The 20,136-nt window shown below is 36.4% G+C and overlaps 1 protein-coding gene across 4 annotated transcripts in view; it reads right to left on the reverse strand.

Annotated features, from left to right (window-relative positions):
* The window catches only part of ADAM23 (ADAM metallopeptidase domain 23), a 190,703-nt gene that overhangs the window by 44,954 nt on the left and 125,613 nt on the right, over positions 1-20,136 (reverse strand). For all 4 annotated transcript variants that reach the window (XM_012446320.2, XM_012446321.2, XM_012446322.2 and 1 more), the window contains exons 10-18: positions 19,410-19,481; positions 17,129-17,292; positions 16,056-16,140; positions 14,971-15,061; positions 12,508-12,556; positions 10,331-10,430; positions 6,231-6,302; positions 5,549-5,638; positions 4,175-4,255 (exon numbers count right to left, since the gene is read on the reverse strand). In XM_012446320.2, coding sequence (XP_012301743.1) covers positions 4,175-4,255; positions 5,549-5,638; positions 6,231-6,302; positions 10,331-10,430; positions 12,508-12,556; positions 14,971-15,061; positions 16,056-16,140; positions 17,129-17,292; positions 19,410-19,481 — 804 coding nt within the window. The remainder of the gene's footprint in view (positions 1-4,174; positions 4,256-5,548; positions 5,639-6,230; positions 6,303-10,330; positions 10,431-12,507; positions 12,557-14,970; positions 15,062-16,055; positions 16,141-17,128; positions 17,293-19,409; positions 19,482-20,136) is intronic.

Here is a 20,136-nt window from a genome sequence, read left to right on the forward strand (position 1 = left end):
AACTCCCTAGCCCCCACTGTCCCTCCCCTAGTCTCCACCCCCTACAGACTTCAGTGTGTGATGCTCCCCTGTGTCCATGTGTTCTCATTGTTCAACACCCGCCTACGAGTGAGAACATGCAGAGATTTCTAATCTATTTGGTTTTAGTTTAGGCTAATAAAAGACAGTTGCTTATCATGGGAATGTTTAACAAGGAAAATTAGGGAATGTCCTATGTTCTGTGGAAGCATTTAAAACAGGAGAATCATAAATCTGTGCACTGCATTCTGCTTATGAGCAGAGCATTGGATTCAGTCTCTAAATGTCATTCCAGAACCCTCCTTATACATTATGCTATACAGGATGGTTTCCTTGAGGCAGGCAGGCTTCAATAGTATTTAGAAGTGTTTATTTTAAATTATGTTATACTACTCACTTAGAGGACATATTTCATAGCACTAAGGAAAAATATTTCTCAGATCTTTCAAGAATCTGTATTATATCCACCAGTATTATTTGTCAATGATTTCTCCTAATTATATAAGTATTGTTTATTCTACTATAAATTATAAGTTTAATAAGTAGCTCTGAGGCATCAGTAAATACTAATATAAAAATAAAGAAAAACATATTATGAGGTAAAAGAAAGTCATAATGTTGTTTGTAGGTACTGATTCTCAGAGTTGCAGAGATTACATTTTCTTAATTATTAGTAGTATTAATTAAATCCAAGGCTCGTTATTTCTTAAGGAGTAAAAGAAGAATTCTGGGGGGTTTTAGTTCCCTCTACTCCAATGATCTATTTTAGGTTCATCCTGATCTTGTTAGAAAAACATTAGCAAAAATATTCTATTCTAATATGCTACTGAGAAATTAATTTAACAGTATAATTTTCAGCTGTTAGACACATGTTATAAAAAGAAAAAATGTTATACTTAAACAATAAAATATTAGGTTGAACAAAGAGTTCTGCTCATCAAAGGTATTTCTAGTAAATCTATGGCACTTAAAGAGTTAAAGATTGAAATGAAGAAACTATACTTCTAAAAGGGCTGAATACACAGAACTAAAACCATCCATATATGGTAAATATAAAAATAGTAGTATTCTACAAAGCTAAAAATATAACTCAGTGAAACAGTGTACCAGGATTGTCAATACACTTGTCATTAAACACAGAACCTACAATTCTCATACTTTGTCATTATATTACAGAAAAATTGCAAAAAAAACCCTATATTTTGAAATGACTAAGAAACAGATATGCATAAAAATCATGAAAACATGGCTTGAACATATTGCACTGTACCATTTCTTTAAGAGGGTCCATTTGAATTGAGCCTTAAATAATATATATCAACACATTTACAAAAATGTTAATTAGGAACCCTTCTTTCTCTCTCCTCATGTTTTCTTCCAGTTAAGGGAACTCAGTGTAACCCCAGCTACCCTATGCCTTACTCACTTCCATCACTGGGAGGTGGAGTGACTGACCAATGATAAATTTGGGAAGAAGAACTAGGCGTTGTGCCTCAGTTTTGCCCTTCTTTTACAAACAAGCCTACCCACATAAACCATGCATTTTCCATTGGTTCCTCAGGTCATATATTTTCCCTCTGGACCCAATTTTGTCAGTGACCTGTTGCTATAGCCTGAACTGGGAATTTAAGGATAACTTTTTAGCCCTCATATTAAGCTACAGCCTTCAACTTAGGCATTTTCAATAATAAAAGTGATATTTTGACTGCCAAGTGTACTCTTTGGGAGCTTCCTGGAAAACACAATGCCTAGCAACAGGTAACCCCCACTTTCAGGAACTTGTCCTAAGGAGCTAATCCTGAACAAGAAACACTCTTTTAGCAATTCATAAAGATGTTCACTTCTATACTACTAATAATAAACTGCCAAAATCTAAATACACATATTGAGTATAAATCAACTATAAATCCACATGACAGACTATCATACAATCGTGAAAAGAATAACTTATAAAAACTGTGTAATAGTATGGGGAAATGCTTTTAAAATAATGTCAGAATTAAAATGAAGGTAGAATGAAATCTAAAATTCTTTGCATGTCTACATGTCCCTACCTGCCCTGATTCTTGACTTCCTTTTTGAAATGTCTCCGCTATTCTCCAGCTATGCTTTCTTTCATTCCATTTCATGCAGAAGCTAAGCTTCTGGACTCACTGTTTACCGATGAGCTCCTTCTTATTTGTGTCTCTGCTTCAATGCCATCTCCTCTGGGAAGATATATCTGATCACCCTATCTATCACATCCTACCCTATACTCTTTCCACTTTGCCTTATTTTATGCCTTGTACTTATCACCGTCTGATATTTTTGTTTACTTACTTGCCTTTCTATACCCAGCACAATGTAGGTTCCATGGGAGTAAGGTCATGTCCCAGTATTTAGAGCAGGGCTTAACACAGTAGGCCCTCAATAAATATTCATTTGAATGACAAATAAAGACTCAGTATGTATAAATTAAACACATGAAATAATTTGTGTAAATTAAAAACATAAACATTATATAAAGAAGGAATTTTAGAGGGCAATAGTAATTATGTGACAATAATTTTAATGGGAAGAAGATCATGCCAAACCAACCGGCCATAAAGCCAGGGCTACCGATGTGGGACAGACGTGGCAGTGGAGAATTAGGAAAGGTGGACTTCTGCTCCCAATCCCACCTCAACTAGAGTAGTGCTACTTGTTCCTTATTTTCTACATTGGGCTTCCATCGAAAATTTGTCTAGTAAATGGTTTCATGGCTTTAAAATGTTTGAAAACAGTACATTAGTGCTTCATCAATGTGAATGTACTGTTTAAGATGTGACGAACAGAAAAGAAAAATCAATTAATTGGGTATAAATCATAATAAAGAGAACTAATTATAAGGAGAAATTAGGAAGAAAAAGAGATTTAGGTCCGTCCCCCCAACAAAAAAAGAAAACTACACCAAACTTTCCTAAAATAAAGGTATGGTGAAGAGCTAGAAATAATCAGAAAACCAAGCAAAAAAAAAACATAAAACAAAGGAACCAAAGCATATTCACATATGTAATCTATACTGAAAACTTCAGAATATGTACAGGTTGAGCCAGGTTGAATGAGAATCCCTAATCAAAAAATCCAAGATCTGAAATGCTCCAAAATCTGAAACTTTTTGAGCATTGATGTGATGATGAAGATGACGTCATTAACGCTACAGAAGTGCCTGTGGACATATGGTGAAAGTGTATGATGGGCTTACGGAAGAACTAGAGCAAGTGTGCATTCATAACAGAACAAGACATCATGCCAGTTTATGTTAGGTTGGTGCAAAAGTAATTGTGGTTTTTGCCATTGCTTTTGATGGTAAAAACCGTAATTACTTTTGCACCAACCTAACAAAGTCAAAGAGAGACTTCTAAGACAAAAACTCTGTTAATGAGGCAGATGACTCTGGAGGAAACATTTTAAAAACCCATCCAGCAGAAAATCCCTTTATCCTTAGAGGACCCACTTCCTGGTCCCTCAACTGTTTCTGATGTTTATTCTCAAATAAATAAAATAAAATAAAACGCAGTATATAGTAACCTTTTGAAAGATTGAAAACACTGCATCATAAGTAGTGGCTGAAACCCTGCAATTTTCTTTTTTGCTGTTTTTCAACAGCTGATATAGTATTTGGGTGATGCTACCGTGCTGCTTGGTTACCATGAACACATTATTTTTTCAATGTCTTAATGATATGTCAATTTTTTTTTTTTTTTTTTTTTTTACTGTTAAGTACTTAAGTGTGAATAAGTACACAAGAATAACTGGTTATTGGTAACATACAGATTCAGAGTCAGGAATGATGGTGATACCATAGAACTACTGGTCCATGTGGGTGGCGGAGATAGTGATATCTTTGCTTTCTGATGGTTCAGTGTGCACAAACTTTGTTTAATACACAAAATTACTTAAAATATTACATAAAATTACCTTCAGGTGATGTGTATAAAGTGATAACGAAACATCAATGACTTTCATGTTTAGACTTGAGTCCCATCCTCAAGATATCTCATTATGAATATGCAAATATTCCAAAACCCCAAAAATCTTAAATCTGAAACACTTCTGCTCCCAAGCATGGTGAATAAGGAATACTCATCCTGTACTTACAAGTAAAATGTATTACCGAAAACTCAGTGTGCCATACCTGGCCAGAGTCTCCAGTACAATATTCAGTAATATCACACTCGTTCACAGCATCTCGACATTCATACCCTCGTGGCTGAAACTGTAAATCAAAATTGAATATTAAGAGTTAGGATTACATAATATTTCAGAGAGTTATTATAACATTCTTAGACTCACCAACAATGCCTGTACTCTCGCATAATTATCACCAAACTCTTTAAGAATTAGCAAGACAGAATACCCTATTGCAGAATAGAAACAAGGCCCAGATGCTACCCTCTATACTAAAGATGAATCATCAACCAAAGCTTTAAATGTTCAGATTTCAAAACCCACTGTCTCAGAGAACTATTTTCAGAAAACAGTGTGATGAAAATCACCTAAAGAAGAAATTCTGATTTGGCTTAAGACAAAATAGCAAAACACTATAATATAAACATTTAAGATCTCTCTGAAGAATTCATATATATACACAACCTTCATTAAATAACCTATTAGCATAGATATTAAAATTGTTTTTGCTAAATACAGACAATCAAATTTTAATAAATTCATATGAATTACCTTTAGTAACCCCAGGGAATGCCTGTTCTATACAAACTGTTTTACTTGAGGAGGGTGTGGGTAAAAGGTGAAGGAAAGAGGCCATTACTCTTAATCAATTTATAATCTGGTTGGGAACATGAAGCAAGGAGAAACTAAACTAGAATCTTCTAAATACCATAATGCATAATGCCTTTTAACATTGAGAAAATAATAAAATTATGTAACTCTATGGTTATAAGGAATATTAGAGGTTGTGTATATGAGAAATGGGAAGATTAAAATGACTTTTCAAAATTAACTGGTGGTCTCTGTAGATGGAAGACTGTATATGTCCACACACACACAAACTGTGTACATACACATATGAGGATGCATTCATATGTTACTTTCCTGTCTCACTTTCTTGCCTTTACAGGGGATTTTAAAAGCTCAATGGGAAAATATGAGCACCAGCTTTTATGTTCAAGTCTAAAATAAATTAGGGCAAGTTTTGAAGAAAAATGTTATAAGTAGGCCATATTATTAAAAAGACCGCAGAAACTGGCCCTCCTCTACAAAACAATTTAACTTGGATTTCATCTGTGTTAGTAGGGCAACTCTTTTGGAAGGAGTTTAGGTAATTTTATTAATGAGGCATTGGAGGATAAGATGGTTGGTAGTGAATAACAGGAGAGAGAAATGTGTGGCCCACAGGATTTGAGACTTACTGATTCTATAAAACTGTCGGGCTAATATGCACACTGCACCCAAGAAATTTGTAACAAGCTATTCAAATGCTAAGTGTACACACTGAGATATCTGAATAATCTGTCAATTAAAAGAAAGATGAAACTGTCAGAAAACTCACAAGACATGAGGTATTGTTACAGCAGGGCCCGTCACTGCAGTGAGCCCCATTGGAGAGGGAACATTTCTTACAGCACAATCCATAGCATTCCTAGAAAAAACACTTCATGTGAGTAAGCGAAGAGCCTTACCTGCCCGCCATTCATATTCTCTCCATACGTGGCATGCATATTCTAAATGAGTACATTTATACAATAGTAAGCAAATATTCTGGGAAAGAATTAATCACTTTAAACAAGGATAGAATCCTTCCTGCCATACTTCTCAGCAAAGTAAGATCTTCTATGAAAGGACTTCAATACCAAAGAGAAAGCTTATATTTTTAGCAGGCAACTGTCCTCTGATTAGCTCCACTACATTCTAATACTCAATCTATTTTATAAAGATAAAAATAATATACAACATGGAAAGAATGTTTTATGATTTGGTACAACTTATCTGAGATGAATATGAGCTATAAATTTTTAAGAGGTAGGGAATTTAATTAGAAGAATCCATTAGGTTTTCTCAGACAAGGCCATATAACTAATTCTAACGGGTCTGAGCTGAATTAAGCACTGATCAGAGAGATGAGAAAGAAAAGCAGTAAGACCACAATGAATGTGCTGCCCTCTCACAAACGCTATTCCTGTTTTCACCAAGTAAGATCTATGCTGTAAGTAGAGAAGGTTTCTTATACCTACCACATGAAAACCACAATCACACTCCTCCCCAGCTTCCACATATCCATTTCCACATTCTGTGGGCTCAAATAACTAAAGAGATTAGGGAGAGAAGGGAAAAATGTTTCAATTTATCACAGAAAAATCAACATACCAACCAGGCCACATACAAGGGGCCCTATAATCAGCTACCATGTGATATTCTTCTATGATCTCTTGCTAAGGCATCTTATAAATAATGACTGTGTGGGAAATACTGTTCATTTATTAATAACACTTAAAAATATATATCTGAAATGGGGCAATATCTCTTGGGGGATTCTCTTGCCGTGGCTCCGGAGATGACCTCTAGCATTAGAGTTACTTTTTATGGAGATAAGCTGTCAAGAGGAATAGATCACTTTTCATATTTGCTAATGGAGCTAAAATGCATTGCTAATAAGACTCACAGATACCTAATTTGCTGATTTGTCTCAAGACAGCTAAGGAGCCATAAAAACTGTCAAAAAGATAAATATGCTTCAGTCATAGCCAAATGTGACATGCACAATCAAGTAAATGCAAGTAAACTTAGAGGAAAAAAATGTTGCTAGAAATTCAAGCCCATCATTCTCACTGAAAAGAAATCTCAAGTGTCTGAAAGCATAAGACACATGTATGGATATATAGAAATCTCTCAGTCATTCCTAGGGCAATAGAAGAGTACAATTTCTAGAATAATCTACTCTACTGGTGTCATGAACTTGCTTGCCAGATAAACTATATCATAGAGCAACTGTAAAGGTAATTGACTGTTTAAGAAAAGCATGTGTACTTCCGGGGGTGGCAGGGAGTGGGGCAGGATTTCTCTGGGCATAATCTTTACACCTTAAATGAAGGCTGGAGCAGCACATTCCAACCCAAATGCTCTGAGCCCTGAATATGAGAGGGAGTAACAGGCTCCATCCCCAGCAGCTGAACACACCTCAAGGAAGGGTTGCCTTCCACTAAATTCACCTGAGAAAGAACTGATCCTCCTTCCACTTTCAGAAAGGCAAAACTATTATGAGAAGTAAAGGTTTCCAGACTACTTGGGTAGGACTCTCCTTGTGGAAAAGTCCTATGAGTAAAAGCAACATTGCGCATCTCTGTGTTATTTTGATCAGGAGGCAAGAGAAAATGGAAAAGATAAGGGCTGATTAGAACATGGGCAGCACTTCATACCAGGCTCCTCATTCTTTCTTTTTTGGGACTCTGCCTTCATCCTGAGATGGGTCACGATCTCCAGCCATGTGGAAAACATGGCAATGAGGAAGAGTTCCAAAGCACAGAAAATATGCACACGTATAATGTAAAAATAACACACACACACACAACACATGCATATACATACATTCAAAACACTTGGGGGAAAAGTCGGTTCTTTGATATATACATATAAACTATTCCACTGGAATCCATAGTTGTTTATTAACCATTGTTCTATGTAGTTTAAAAAAACATAATTCCATATTTACTAACTTTAAAAATAGATGATTTATAGTTATTTTTATATCATTTCCAAGTTATTGAAATAATTTTCTCCTAACTCATAGGCAATTTCAGAAATCCACGATGGACCCTTATGCATATGCTAGACCTGAACCCTTCCAAATAAATGAGAGTTGTTTCCTCAGGCATGATGCTTATAATTAGCTGGTGAACTGCAAGGTGGGTAAAATTAGCCATCTACACTGCAATTCAAAAATGCCAGCAGCTCACATTCATTCATTATTACTTATTTCACCCATTTTGAACACTTTGAAGCTTTTGGATTTCTCTTGCATTGAGATCAATGCTATGAAAGGCAGGCAACTAACTTTATGCAAGGTCACTTTAAAAGTCCTGTTTCTTTTTCCACAGCCATACTGAGATTTTACACAGATGTCAGGCTTTAAGCGATCATCTCGTGACTATAGTAGTGTCATTTAATTATGGGTTAGTGAATTAATTATCCTGTCAGTTACCACATTAGTTACTGATTTTGTTTAAAAAAGGTTAACATTATTTTGCTGCTCTATCAATTTGCACAGTATTAAACATTTTGCATAGCAATGAGCTATATTTGACTCATGAAGTAGTATTTTAAAAAGAAATACGAAATTTGCCATGTTAGGATTTCTATACCATCTGCAGATTAGCACTGATCCTATCTTTTTGCCTGTTGAGCAACTTCATTTCCAAACATGCTACTGCAGGTCCACAGCCCCTATTTATGCAAAGCTGGTGAGTTTGAGACTTCCGGCTTTGCTGAAGTTTAGAGAAGTATGATGCATTTACTGTATTCTATGTAACAGTCCTGAGGGGCCTGGGACACACCCTACAATCAGTTAATATTTCTGCAGCAAGACTTATGAATATTTACCTTATGAGGTATAAATATTTTCAGTTTAGGGCAAGTTTTACTGTCAAATGTGTTTTCTACAAACATAAAAACTTCTGAAAATTTTCAGTTTTCTGAATTAAGACTATGTGAATAAAGGATTGTGACACTGTATACACAAAGTTTGATGAAATGCCAATTGGCAATGTGGACCTCCCCAGGTAAACAGACAATATATTATAAATACATATGTGTATTTGGCCGGGTACAGTGGCTCACATCTGTAATTCCAGCACTTTGGGAAGCCAAGGCAGGTTATTCACAAGGTCAGGAGATCGAAACCAATCTGGCCAACATGGTGAAACCCCGTCTCTGCTAAAATACAAAAAACTAGCTGGGCATGGTGGCAGACACCTGTAGTCCCAGCCACTCGGGAGGCTGAGGCAGGAGAATCACTTGAACTTGGGAGGTGGAGGTTGCAGTGAGCCAAGATTGTGCCACTGTACTCCAGCCTGGAAAAAGAGTGAAATTCTGTCTCAAAAACAAACAAACAAAACACATATGTGTATTTATGGTATCCATAAATACCTTGGGTAATTTTTTTGGCTGGCTGATATTCATAAGGAACTAATGTTTCAGGAGGACAAATCACTCAAAAAAAAAAAAAAAAAAAACAGTCCAGAAATTAGTTAGGCCCTGTCACGGTTTGGCTCTGCGTTCCCAACCAAATCTCATCTTGAGTTCTAATCCCCACTGTTGAGGAAGGGACCTACCTGGTGGGAGGGACTGAATCATGGGGGTGGTTTCCTCCATGCAGGTCTCATGAGAATGAGTGAGTCTCACTAGAGCTGATGGTTTTAAAGTGTGGCACTTCCTCATGCTCTTTCTCTCTCTCTGGCCACCTTGTGAGGAAGGTAACTGCTTCCCCTTTACCTTCTACCATGATTCTAAGTTTCCTGAGGCCTCCCCAGCCATGTGAAACTGTGAGTCAGTTAAAACTCTTCTGTCTATAAATTACCCAGTTTGAGGTAGTATCTTTATAGCAGGGTGAAAATGAACTAATACTTGTCCCTAGAAAGAATGTCAAGGAGAAATGGAATTTTTATCAGAGAAATTGGTTAAAATAATATTTTATCTTAATTTAACTCACCATCTCTTAGCAGCAGAGTGAAAACCTTAACAACAAAATCTCAAAATTATAATTGAAGAACTGTTTGCTTTTTGGAAGGGAGGATTTGGGAGTTCTAGCTAGCACTGAAAAACCAGAAACAGAGAACACTGAATCTATGGCTTTGTCATTCATTTAAATAGGACTCAATTTTTTTTTTTTTTATTTGAGACGGAGTTTCACTCGTTACCCAGGCTGGAGTGCAATGGCGCGATCTCGGCTCACCACAACCTCTGCCTCCTAGGTTCACGCAATTCTCCTGCCTCAGCCTCCTGAGCAGCTGGGATTACAGGCACGTGCCACAATGCCCAGCTAATTTTTTGTATTGTTAGTAGAGATGGGGTTTCACCATGTTGACCAGGATAGTCTCGATCTCTTGACCTCATGATCCACCCGCCTCGGCCTCCCAAAGTGCTGGGATTACAGGCATGAGCCACCGCACCCGGCCCGAGGACTCAATTTTTAACATGATAAGGCCTTTTATAACTAAATATTAATCTGATTGACAAAAATACCTGCCTTCCAAGACAGACATCTGATATCCAGCACTATTCCATTGTTAAACACTAGAGAAATAATATACTTTCTTAGTACATTTTCTAAGTTACTAACCTTTGTTGGCCTATTGAAAAGGCAAGCTCCACCCCCTCTCTGTAAAAAGTCTCTATATTCCAAAATGCTGCACTTTGAAAATTTTCGAGAATGGGACACCCTGAGAAAACAAAGAATGAACTATGTAAATAATTTACCAAAAGCAATCATCAGATAAAAAAACGAAAACACCTAAATTGGAACGAAATGTTCACTTTGGATCCAAACGAATCTACACAAATTTTGACAAGGCACTTATGTTCAAATTGCAACTTAAGTATGTGTGGTGGAGTTTGCAGAGATGGAAATTCAAAGAAAATCAAAGATTTGGGGGCAATGTTAAATCCTCCTCAGCAAAAAGCCCTTTTGTGACCAGGCTAGAAATGGTTTTTAAAAAGCTCACTACAAAACCTCTTCACATAGATAGGCTGTATTTTAAAGTTTGTTGATTTTTATTTGATATGTCTCATTAAAGTCAAGCATTTTTTTTTTGCCTCTGTTCTAAATAAAAGGAGCTCATGAAGCTACTAGGGCCAGTTTATTGAAGACTATATCATTCAGGCCAACAATGCAATTCAGGTAAACAAGGAAACCCTAAAGAGCTGTGTTAGATCATACTTGTATATGTACATATGTTTTCAGCATGTATATGCACAGTGACAAGAGAATTGGGATAAGCTCCCATGAATAAAAGCTCTTTATTCTCAATTTCAAATACTATTTGGTGATATTCATTATTAAGCAGGAATAGAAAATGAGCCTCTCTGTGAATTACTTAATCAAATTTAATACCTCTGTGTCAGAACACAGGGGAATATTATACATATGGTTGTGGTTAAGCTGAATCACACACACACCTATTCCTCAGGAATACAGTGTGTGAATATAACAGTGCTTGACTTAGGAGTGACAGGCCACTTATTCTAGGAAGTAATTCAGTAATTTTATGCTTTCTGATGTTAGGAAGGTAGTTTATATAGTAGGTAAAACCTGCCACTGTTGTTAGGAACCTCTTAGAAAAACTATATAGAAATGTATTCTTGAGAAAATATATATTAACTTTAAAACATTTTATTATAATATCTCCTATGAAGAATCACTGTAAAAAACTCAGAGATTAATTTAGAAGACAGAAGACATCTCCCTATAGAACCAATATTATAGGTATTACCTTCTTATGGTACTCCCCAGAAAAGCCTGGTTAAGCTATAAATTACTAAACTATGGAGCAATAGTAAGGGAACTGTGGAAGTTAAGGGTTTCACATTTAGATTCCATTTCTAGAACTGCATTCTAAAGTAGCAAGGATAATGACCAACTGTGCAAACCCTCATGCCCACACTCTTCCCACCCTGGACTCCTATGTAGGACTGGTGAAAGAATAATAAACAGGCTCTGTGCAAGTAGGTAAGGGCCTCTGGCAACCAGGGCTCAGAGGAATGGAGGTAGGACTAGAAATGGTTTGTGTGTTGAGCAGGTGTCTGGTGGCAAAGAAAGCAAGAGAGGCACATGGGTAAGGAAACCTCTCCTCTCTACTAGGAGTAGTCTATGGTTTAGGGGGTCTGGTGGTAGTGGCTCCCATGGGGCAGGGGTCTCTATGAAAGAGGGCAATGTTTCCAGGCCTTGGTTCACTGAAGCAACACCAGTCTGGGGAAGCTGCGCTAGTTCCCAAAGTATTCACAAAAGAAAAGTGAGGGAATATTCAAATGCCTATCACTAGAAGTCGACCTGATTTAGACACAATAAGCCTGTCTTAATTTTAGAAAAGCTTTATTGATTTATAAACAGTATAGTATAACTTTATATTACCGTAAACATATGTATTTACCAGTTTCTTAAAATGTAAATTGATGACTAAATTGATTTTCACTAACTGCTTCAGGTAGACAACCAGCTTTTAATCTAAGTGTACTAAAAAATTAATGCCTCCACTAAAGTTAGAAGCCTTTAATAATGTGCTTCCTTCAAGAGTTAATAAGAAGTAGAAGTTAATACATTTACTTTTATCATCAATCTTAAACAAAAAATTAAAATATAAAGTAAATTAGCCCTTTCGGTTTAAAAATATCAGACACTTAATTATTGATTTTATATTGTGCTTAGTCTAAAAGACCAATACCAGGGAGACCTTGTTTCTAATTCTATGCAGCAATTTTGGCAAAAGGCATATATCAAATGCACACATAATGAAAATTTACCCTGTTTCCTCCATGATGCAGCCACCCCAGGATTCTGTGCAGTCACATTCTAGTCCAACAAAATAAAAAAAGCAACAGAAGAAAAAGGAAACAAAGAAAGTCGCATATTTAATTGATATTACAACTCCTACAATAATTCTTTATTACCAATTCCATGTTAGGCAAACAGACATGGAATGTGAAGTCTTATAGAACAAAATTTACTTTTTTAAAATCAATATTTTCTTATTCTTTCCAGAATTATTGGTCACTTCCTAAGAAAACAGCTGGCAAGAAATAAGATGGTGCCTCTCTTCATTTTTGTAACTCTGACAACTCAATTAGGTTCCTAGTTCCAATGTTTAGTGAAAAGCACCCTGGTCTACAAATTGGAAAGCCTGAGTTCTGGTCCTAGTTCTGCCATATGAGAGAGTCCCATAACTGAGTGACTTAGCATTTCCTGGATCTCAGTGTTTCTACCTCTAAAATGGAAATAACACCTTTTTGTCTATCTCCCAGAGTGGTTGTGGGGTTCACACTAGACAGTGTGCCTATGTGCTCTCAGTGAAGTATAAAGCTCTGTTGCACCAACACAACAGATCATCACTGAAGTTTTCTAACAGAGAATACTGGAAGTTAGAGAAGAGAATTCAATGTGTTAGAGTCAAAGTGAGGATCAACAAAAGACTTGAATGAACACTATGCTAAAGGTTTAGTAAAAGAGTGCAATCTAAAACAGAAGTGTACATAATCACTTAAAAACAATTATAACTTAACTTAGATAGCAGAGACTGACATATTGATATTGCGATGGGCTCTTCTCTTCATTAATTTTTTTCCTATTTCTCTTTTCTATACCTATCTATCTATATATCTATGTATCTACCTATCTAGATCTATATTTATCTATATCTATCTATCTATCTAGAGAGGTATACATATATCTCTCTGTATATACACACACATACCCCTATATATAGAGAGGCATATTCAAAGATATAATTCCAAATGGATTTTTTTAAACTTAAAGTTTAGAACCAATGATATAGCTATCTAAACAAACAAGTCACAAAGAAATAAAGAATTTTAGAAAGGAGGGAACTATGGCACGCATTAGTAATTAACTCTACTTCTGACTCTATTTCACCATGCAACTCAGTACCATCTCTCAGCTGACTCTAGCACTGGTCTCTTCCCAGATTCAAGATTTATAAACAAGGGCGTAAACCTGGTCATATACCTCTCTGGCTTTAAGGTGTTTATGCCAGATGGCGAAACTCTAAATACTTCCTTTAATGTGTACTAGGTGATTCCTGGGAAAGCAAACACTCTGACCAAGATAATCAATGGAAGTTTGTGGGCATTTGTGAAACGCCACCAGACGCTTGTGATGACTATCTTAATGTACCCATAAAGGGAATTGAGAAGCCTGTGTACATATATTTTGTTTCAATTTTCCAGAACATTATGCATTAATAAAAAAAGAATATAAAATATAGAACGATATTAAGGTAGATTTTGTCCTTTTCTTTTCTGGGGAGGTGGGGTGGCAAGTGAAACCTTTACTCCTAGTGCCTCATATTTTCAAAACCTATGAGGGGACTTAAGTGAATAATATGAGTGAACATATTGGTCTCTCCACAGGTATGCTTCAGGTTGTTGCCCACCGCCATAAAAAATATATTAAAAAGTATATTTTACCACTCTGTTGGTACAAAGATAAATACAATCTCGGTTGAATTTTACTGATTTTAGAAGAAATTAACATTTTTCATGCACCCTTCAAATTATTGTGAGCCCTAGACCCTTTGCTTACTAGAAAATTAGCCTGTCTTTCTATCTACCTCTAATCTAATTAATGAAAAAGTGACACCTAACAGTCAACGGCTATGTTTTTTACTGATAGGATGCGTGGCCCTATTTGTTCTCCTTTTGGACCTGCCTGGCCACTAGAGGAGAATTCTATCCTCTACCTCCTATTCCCATGCTTAAAAGGCTCTGGGGCAGAGTCTTTCCTTGGAGAGTCTTTTTCTCCAACTTTTCTGATAGGACTAGGTGGGTAAATTTCATGAGAGTTTAAAAATGAGCTCTCTTTGACTCTAGATCTAAGCAGTTTCCCAATCCAACTGTGATCTTACTAAGTTTGTGATGGAGCTTAATCTGGTACCTTATGCCTCTGCTCAGCCACTAGAACCCAGAGCGTGAGAGTATTCCCCACCCCCATTCCCACATTCTGCAGTGTGAGAAAGAGCTGACTCATCCTCGGAGAAACTGGGTATGCTTTTACAGATTTGAAAGGGAAATTTTTCCAACCTAAACAGATTAAAAATCACCTTAAGTTGCTTATTTTGTAAAAATAGAGGAAGGAGATATACTACAATTAAATTACAATGACTGGAATGAAGAATATTTATTTATTGACTGGACATGCATTATACAGACAGAATGGCACATGAAAGTGAGTAAGAAGGTCAATGTACATACTTGGCTTTCTGCTAGAAGGTTCCCATTGGATTCCAAGGTTTTGAGCCAGGCTCTGCGATAATACTTGTGCCACTGCCATTGGAAGACCATACTGTTTTTCAGAGTTGAAAGTGTGTGGGAGACATTTGAGAGAGTGCACAAAGCTAGTTATTATTTCTTAATTGTTACCACAAATCTTCTCAGTTCCCTAAGTAGAGTCTGTCAGTATCTAAAGATGGCATATGTTCCTTCTCACCTCCTCCTTACAACTGGGCCCAAGAAGCAGAAAGCCCCTCTTACTATGTGGTATCTCTCAGAATTTGAAGCTGTCACATTGAAACATAAAATACAAGTCACACAGGCTGTGCTCCAATTCAACTTATACCAAACTAAGAATAAATTCAACTTACTAAAATACGTCAAGAGAGGTTCCCACTAAATGGGCTATTAGGATAACATGGTATAATATACTCCAATATTATTCCAGGCTAATTGTGGGCTATTGAGATAACCTCATATAATATACTTCACTATTGGCAAGAGTTTAGATATAATTGGCTATACTTTTTGGGTGCTGTTGCCAGTTAAGAATTTTCTTTATAAAACTGAAAGTATTAAAATCCAAACAATGAGATTAAGGAAATAGGTGTTGAGTTCATTCTACAGATAGGTAGATAGAAGGCATGAAGATGAAAAAATATACATAGGGAGAAAAAAAGATACAGTACTGGTATCAGAAATCCTTTGATTTTAATGAGTTAAATTTAACATGGGCAGAGGAGCATTATAACAAAAAGAAGTCAGGGAAGGATTCATAAGCATATAAAAGCTTAATAACCTATCTGTAGAGGCCTAAAAATCTCTAGGCCAATCTTCAGCTGCATTTGCCTGATATATAAGAAAATTGTCATTATGATACCAAAATATGTCACTATGAACCAAAAGGACCACATGGGGTTCTACATTAATAACATAAGCCACTCATGCTACATTTGCCACATCATCATTCTAAACAAGCACAAGAAAGGATGTAAACTGGGCCATAGAAAAAAAGGAGAACAGATGCAAAGACGAAGCTCTACTTTAAGAAAATTGGTAAAATTTACCTCATTCACACCAACTCCTCTTGTGCGAGAACAGACACCTCCAAAGTAACTCAGACTGCTTCTCTTATAGTGAAATGTCACCCGCCTTAAGAAAAAGCAGTGCTATTAGGAAACCAGTGTGGTGACCATCATTCCATACTCTCCCAAAATATGTTTGCCCTCCTATGTGGAACACCCCCAAACTATCCTCCTCCAAGAAATCAAAAACTATAGTTCAAATACCTTAAAATTTATGACATAATTACCTTTAAATTTGTTCTGTTAAATAATTTCAGTTGAGCAAGCACCAACTGAGTACCTACTAAGCATCATGTACTAGCACAGGAATTGAAAACACAAAGATAAACAGACACAGCTCTTGACTTTTTTCTAGTAGAGAATATCTAGCAGTGATTAAAAAGAATTAATATTGCTGGTTATTATAAATTGCTGATGAAAGCCTGAAAAAACAGGAAGTAAAAGGTAACAGTGGGAGGAAAGGAAGGAGTCATTTGGTTGGTTTGATTCTAGGACAGAACCTTAAAGGACTGCCTGATAAAAGCTTTGTCATGACTGGGGAAGAGAATAGCTTATTATATTAAAAAGAAAATATGGAACGCTTTTTCCTTAGTAGTAGAAACTCAACTGAATGGTTCATCTAAAAGGACTACATTTGCTAGTCTCTCGTGTGACTACCATCTAGCAAATGTCTAGTGAAACTGACATGTGCAAGCTTTCAGGAAACCTGCTTTACAGGAGTCAGCTTGGGAGGAGGAGTACCCTTTTGCGCTTCTCTCAGGCATGTCATTCCCACTGCCAGTAACGAAGGCTGGAGGGTCAGCAGGCATTCTAGATTGTGAGCTGACCTTGAGGATGGAAGTTATGGGCTCTGAAGTCAGATATTATGACTACAGAACCACCAGCATCCCAGCACTGGATATCCTAACTCCACGCTTCTTACCTAACAGACAAAGGAACCCACTGCAATCTTGTTCAAGTCACTGTTTTCTGATATTTAACTTAACTGAATCAAAAAAGGGATAAAGATAAATGTCAAACCAAAGACAACACTAAAGGCTGAAATGAGTACATACGAGATGAGGTGCACAGCATCAGCATGCTGCTTAATGCGCTGCCGGTATTTTGAAAACTCATGGAGCATCTGCACAGGGTTGGTGGTGATGTCAATCTGATCCTTCTCAGTCCAGGTCTCTACAGCCACCAGGACAACCCTGGTGTTGAGCTGCTCCTTATAAATCTGAGGGTATACAACAGGACAGGTGCAGGAGGAAAACACTGGGTCAAACATGCACGATCAGTGAGTCAGAGTCAGTGGAAGGACAGGAAGGGGGAGGTGAGAGGAGAACATGGGGTCATCATTAGCCCATTATAGAGAATCTTCTTTTCCTTTCTTTTTTCCAAGAGCAAAAATAAAGAACAATCACACAATTTGGTTTCAACTCTCCTATAGGGTTATTTTGATCCCAGATCAATACATTCACTGTCGTGGCATCTCACTAGGGGAAAGACAGTAAGGATTCGAAAGCAAGGACATAAATTTAAAAAAGGTTCAATAAACCACCCTTTCAAATCTCACAGCGCATAACAGGTTGGAGCCTGATACACTAGTTCTGAATAGGTGCAGTGCAACCATTTATTCCTGCTGGATTGGAAAGGACCACTAAATCTCCAGATAAGCACCAAACAATATAGCTGGCTTGACCTTGGAGATCCTATTATATGAAAAGTAAAATAACACTGGGAGAGAGAAAAACTCAAGGATCTGAGGCTAAAAAAGAGCAGATCTGTATCATTCATCTCATCCTCACCACAGGGTGGCATCACCCACAATATTTAAATCGTTCCCTTTCTGCTCTCTTTCTCTACTTTTGGTCCAGTAGCTACACAATTCACACAATTAAGAGACTTTAATGAATGCTGTCATTTTGCCCTATTTTCAAACTAATTAATAAAACAATGGATGGATGATCTTTGAATGTACTGAAGAAGGGGAACACCATTATGCCTAAATGAAATTGAAGCTATTATATAATGATTTTACAACAAAAACAACTTAAATGTAATGTCTTTTAAAAATTAGTGGTCAGCTTCACGTTAAAAATTACACTTTGCATGACGTGATTCTATTCAATCATGCTGAAATGTCTAATTCAGAGATGCTACCAAGTAAACAGCTTTTGTAGGGGAAAAGATGTGTTTAAGATTCTCCTTTCCATATTCACTTGTGGTTTTCCTCTGAGAAAATGACAAGAGCTGAAATTAAAGAAAATTAATAAACCGGGTGTAAACTGTCTCTGAAGAGCAATCCTAACACTATATGACATAGTCCATGCACATCCATTCATGTTATACTTTTGCTCAGCTATGCCCACCAGGCACATAACATACATATGAGTATTTACATGATTGGAGGTTTGTGGACTGCTTAAAAGGCAGAAAAGAAGGCAGCTCTTTGGAGTAAATAAATATCATTTAGATATTTGGCAATTTACAAAAAATGGTGGATTTTTTTTTCCCATTTAAGAGGGAACGCACAATAGAATACCAGATAAAAATATATTTAGCTGAGCAAAATAGCACTTTACAACATATGAAGTAGTATTCTATATTTAATTTCTGACTAGTCAACTGAATTATTCATTGCAACATATTGTATAATGTTCGTATCTATAGAGTTCTAACCTAAAGCAGGAAAAAGAAAGAAAATCTTAACCATTTTCTGTAATTCACAAAATAAGTGAGGAAAACACATCAGTATTAAGGATCTGTACAGTTAGAAGTCTTTGTAATGAGGTATATATTTTATCATTTTGAATTAGTTTTATTTGGGGACTGCACTTATTTCCATTATCTAGAAATCAAATCTGAAACATCACACCAATGGGAACACTAAGAAAATACATTTGTGTCCTTAAAATTTTTTGTGTGTGTTACCTACATTCTCCAAACATACTCTGCCTCAATCCATTTGTTCTTCTCTGTTACCACCATTTATTTAAGAAAAGCCCAGTTGTTTCTTGAAAAAGCCTCATTTGCCAAGTATAATTGTAAATGAGACCTTCAGTAGCTAGTTTTTTTCTCCATTGTTTTTGTCCTCCATAGTCTGGTGGCAATAGTGTACAGACACGACTTAGAAGCAATGCTAATGTATCTTTGAGATTCTGGGAATAACTCAGTCCTCTGACACTCTCAGAGCACTACTCTGTGAAGCAGACCATCCTATAATTACTTAGCCAGATGAGCTTTAGGATTGTATTTTTAAATTTGTTCAAGAAATACCTAAAGTATAAGTAAGCAAATAGAGATAAACCGTTCCATCTTGGCACACAAATTCAAGAAAACCAGGATACTTACAGAATCCACAAGGTTGACCACAGACTTTGCAAAGTTGTTGGTATGTGCATGAGAAGAGCGATGCTTCTTAAACTAGGGGGGAAATATATACCAGTCACTGCCAAATCATAAGTGAATAATACATTTCAAAATTCTGTAAAAGCAGAAATATATCTGCAATAGTAGAAATAAGGATTTAAAAATATATAATTTAGTTTGTGGTATATTGGATTTGGTGGTGTTATTTCTCTGTTAGGTGGCAAAACTCTAAAACATGATGTTAGCTGGGCGCCATGGCTCACAACTGTAATCCCAAAAGTTTGGCAGGCAGAGGCTGGAGGATTGCTTGAGGCCAGGGGTTTGAGACAAGCCTAAGCAACACAGTGAGATCTTGCATCTACAAAATTTTTTTTCAAAAAAACCTATGATGTTCTGAATAATAGTAAGGGCCTACAGAAATTTATATGAGAAGCGTCGTATCTGAAAAGTAAGTTTTTAATTCAGTCTTAATATCTACAAATTCAATCCTTTTGTGTTCATTGAAATGACATTTTGTAGCTTATACAAAAGGCTTAACCCACTTTTCTCACTTTAAATTCAAGGCTGGACGCAGATCAAGAAAATGTCTTTGTCAGCATTTTAGGTACTTTCCATGATATAAACAGCATTTGCCACGCATTTAGTGTATCCTTTCAGAGGAATGCCTCCTCCAAATGAAGCCATTTGCTGTTGACTGCTCAAAGTCAAA

This window comes from Aotus nancymaae, unplaced genomic scaffold (assembly GCF_030222135.1).
Source record: "Aotus nancymaae isolate 86718 unplaced genomic scaffold, 86718_ANA_hifiasm-v0.15.2.pri h1tg000008l, whole genome shotgun sequence".
Lineage (NCBI taxonomy): Eukaryota > Metazoa > Chordata > Mammalia > Primates > Aotidae > Aotus > Aotus nancymaae.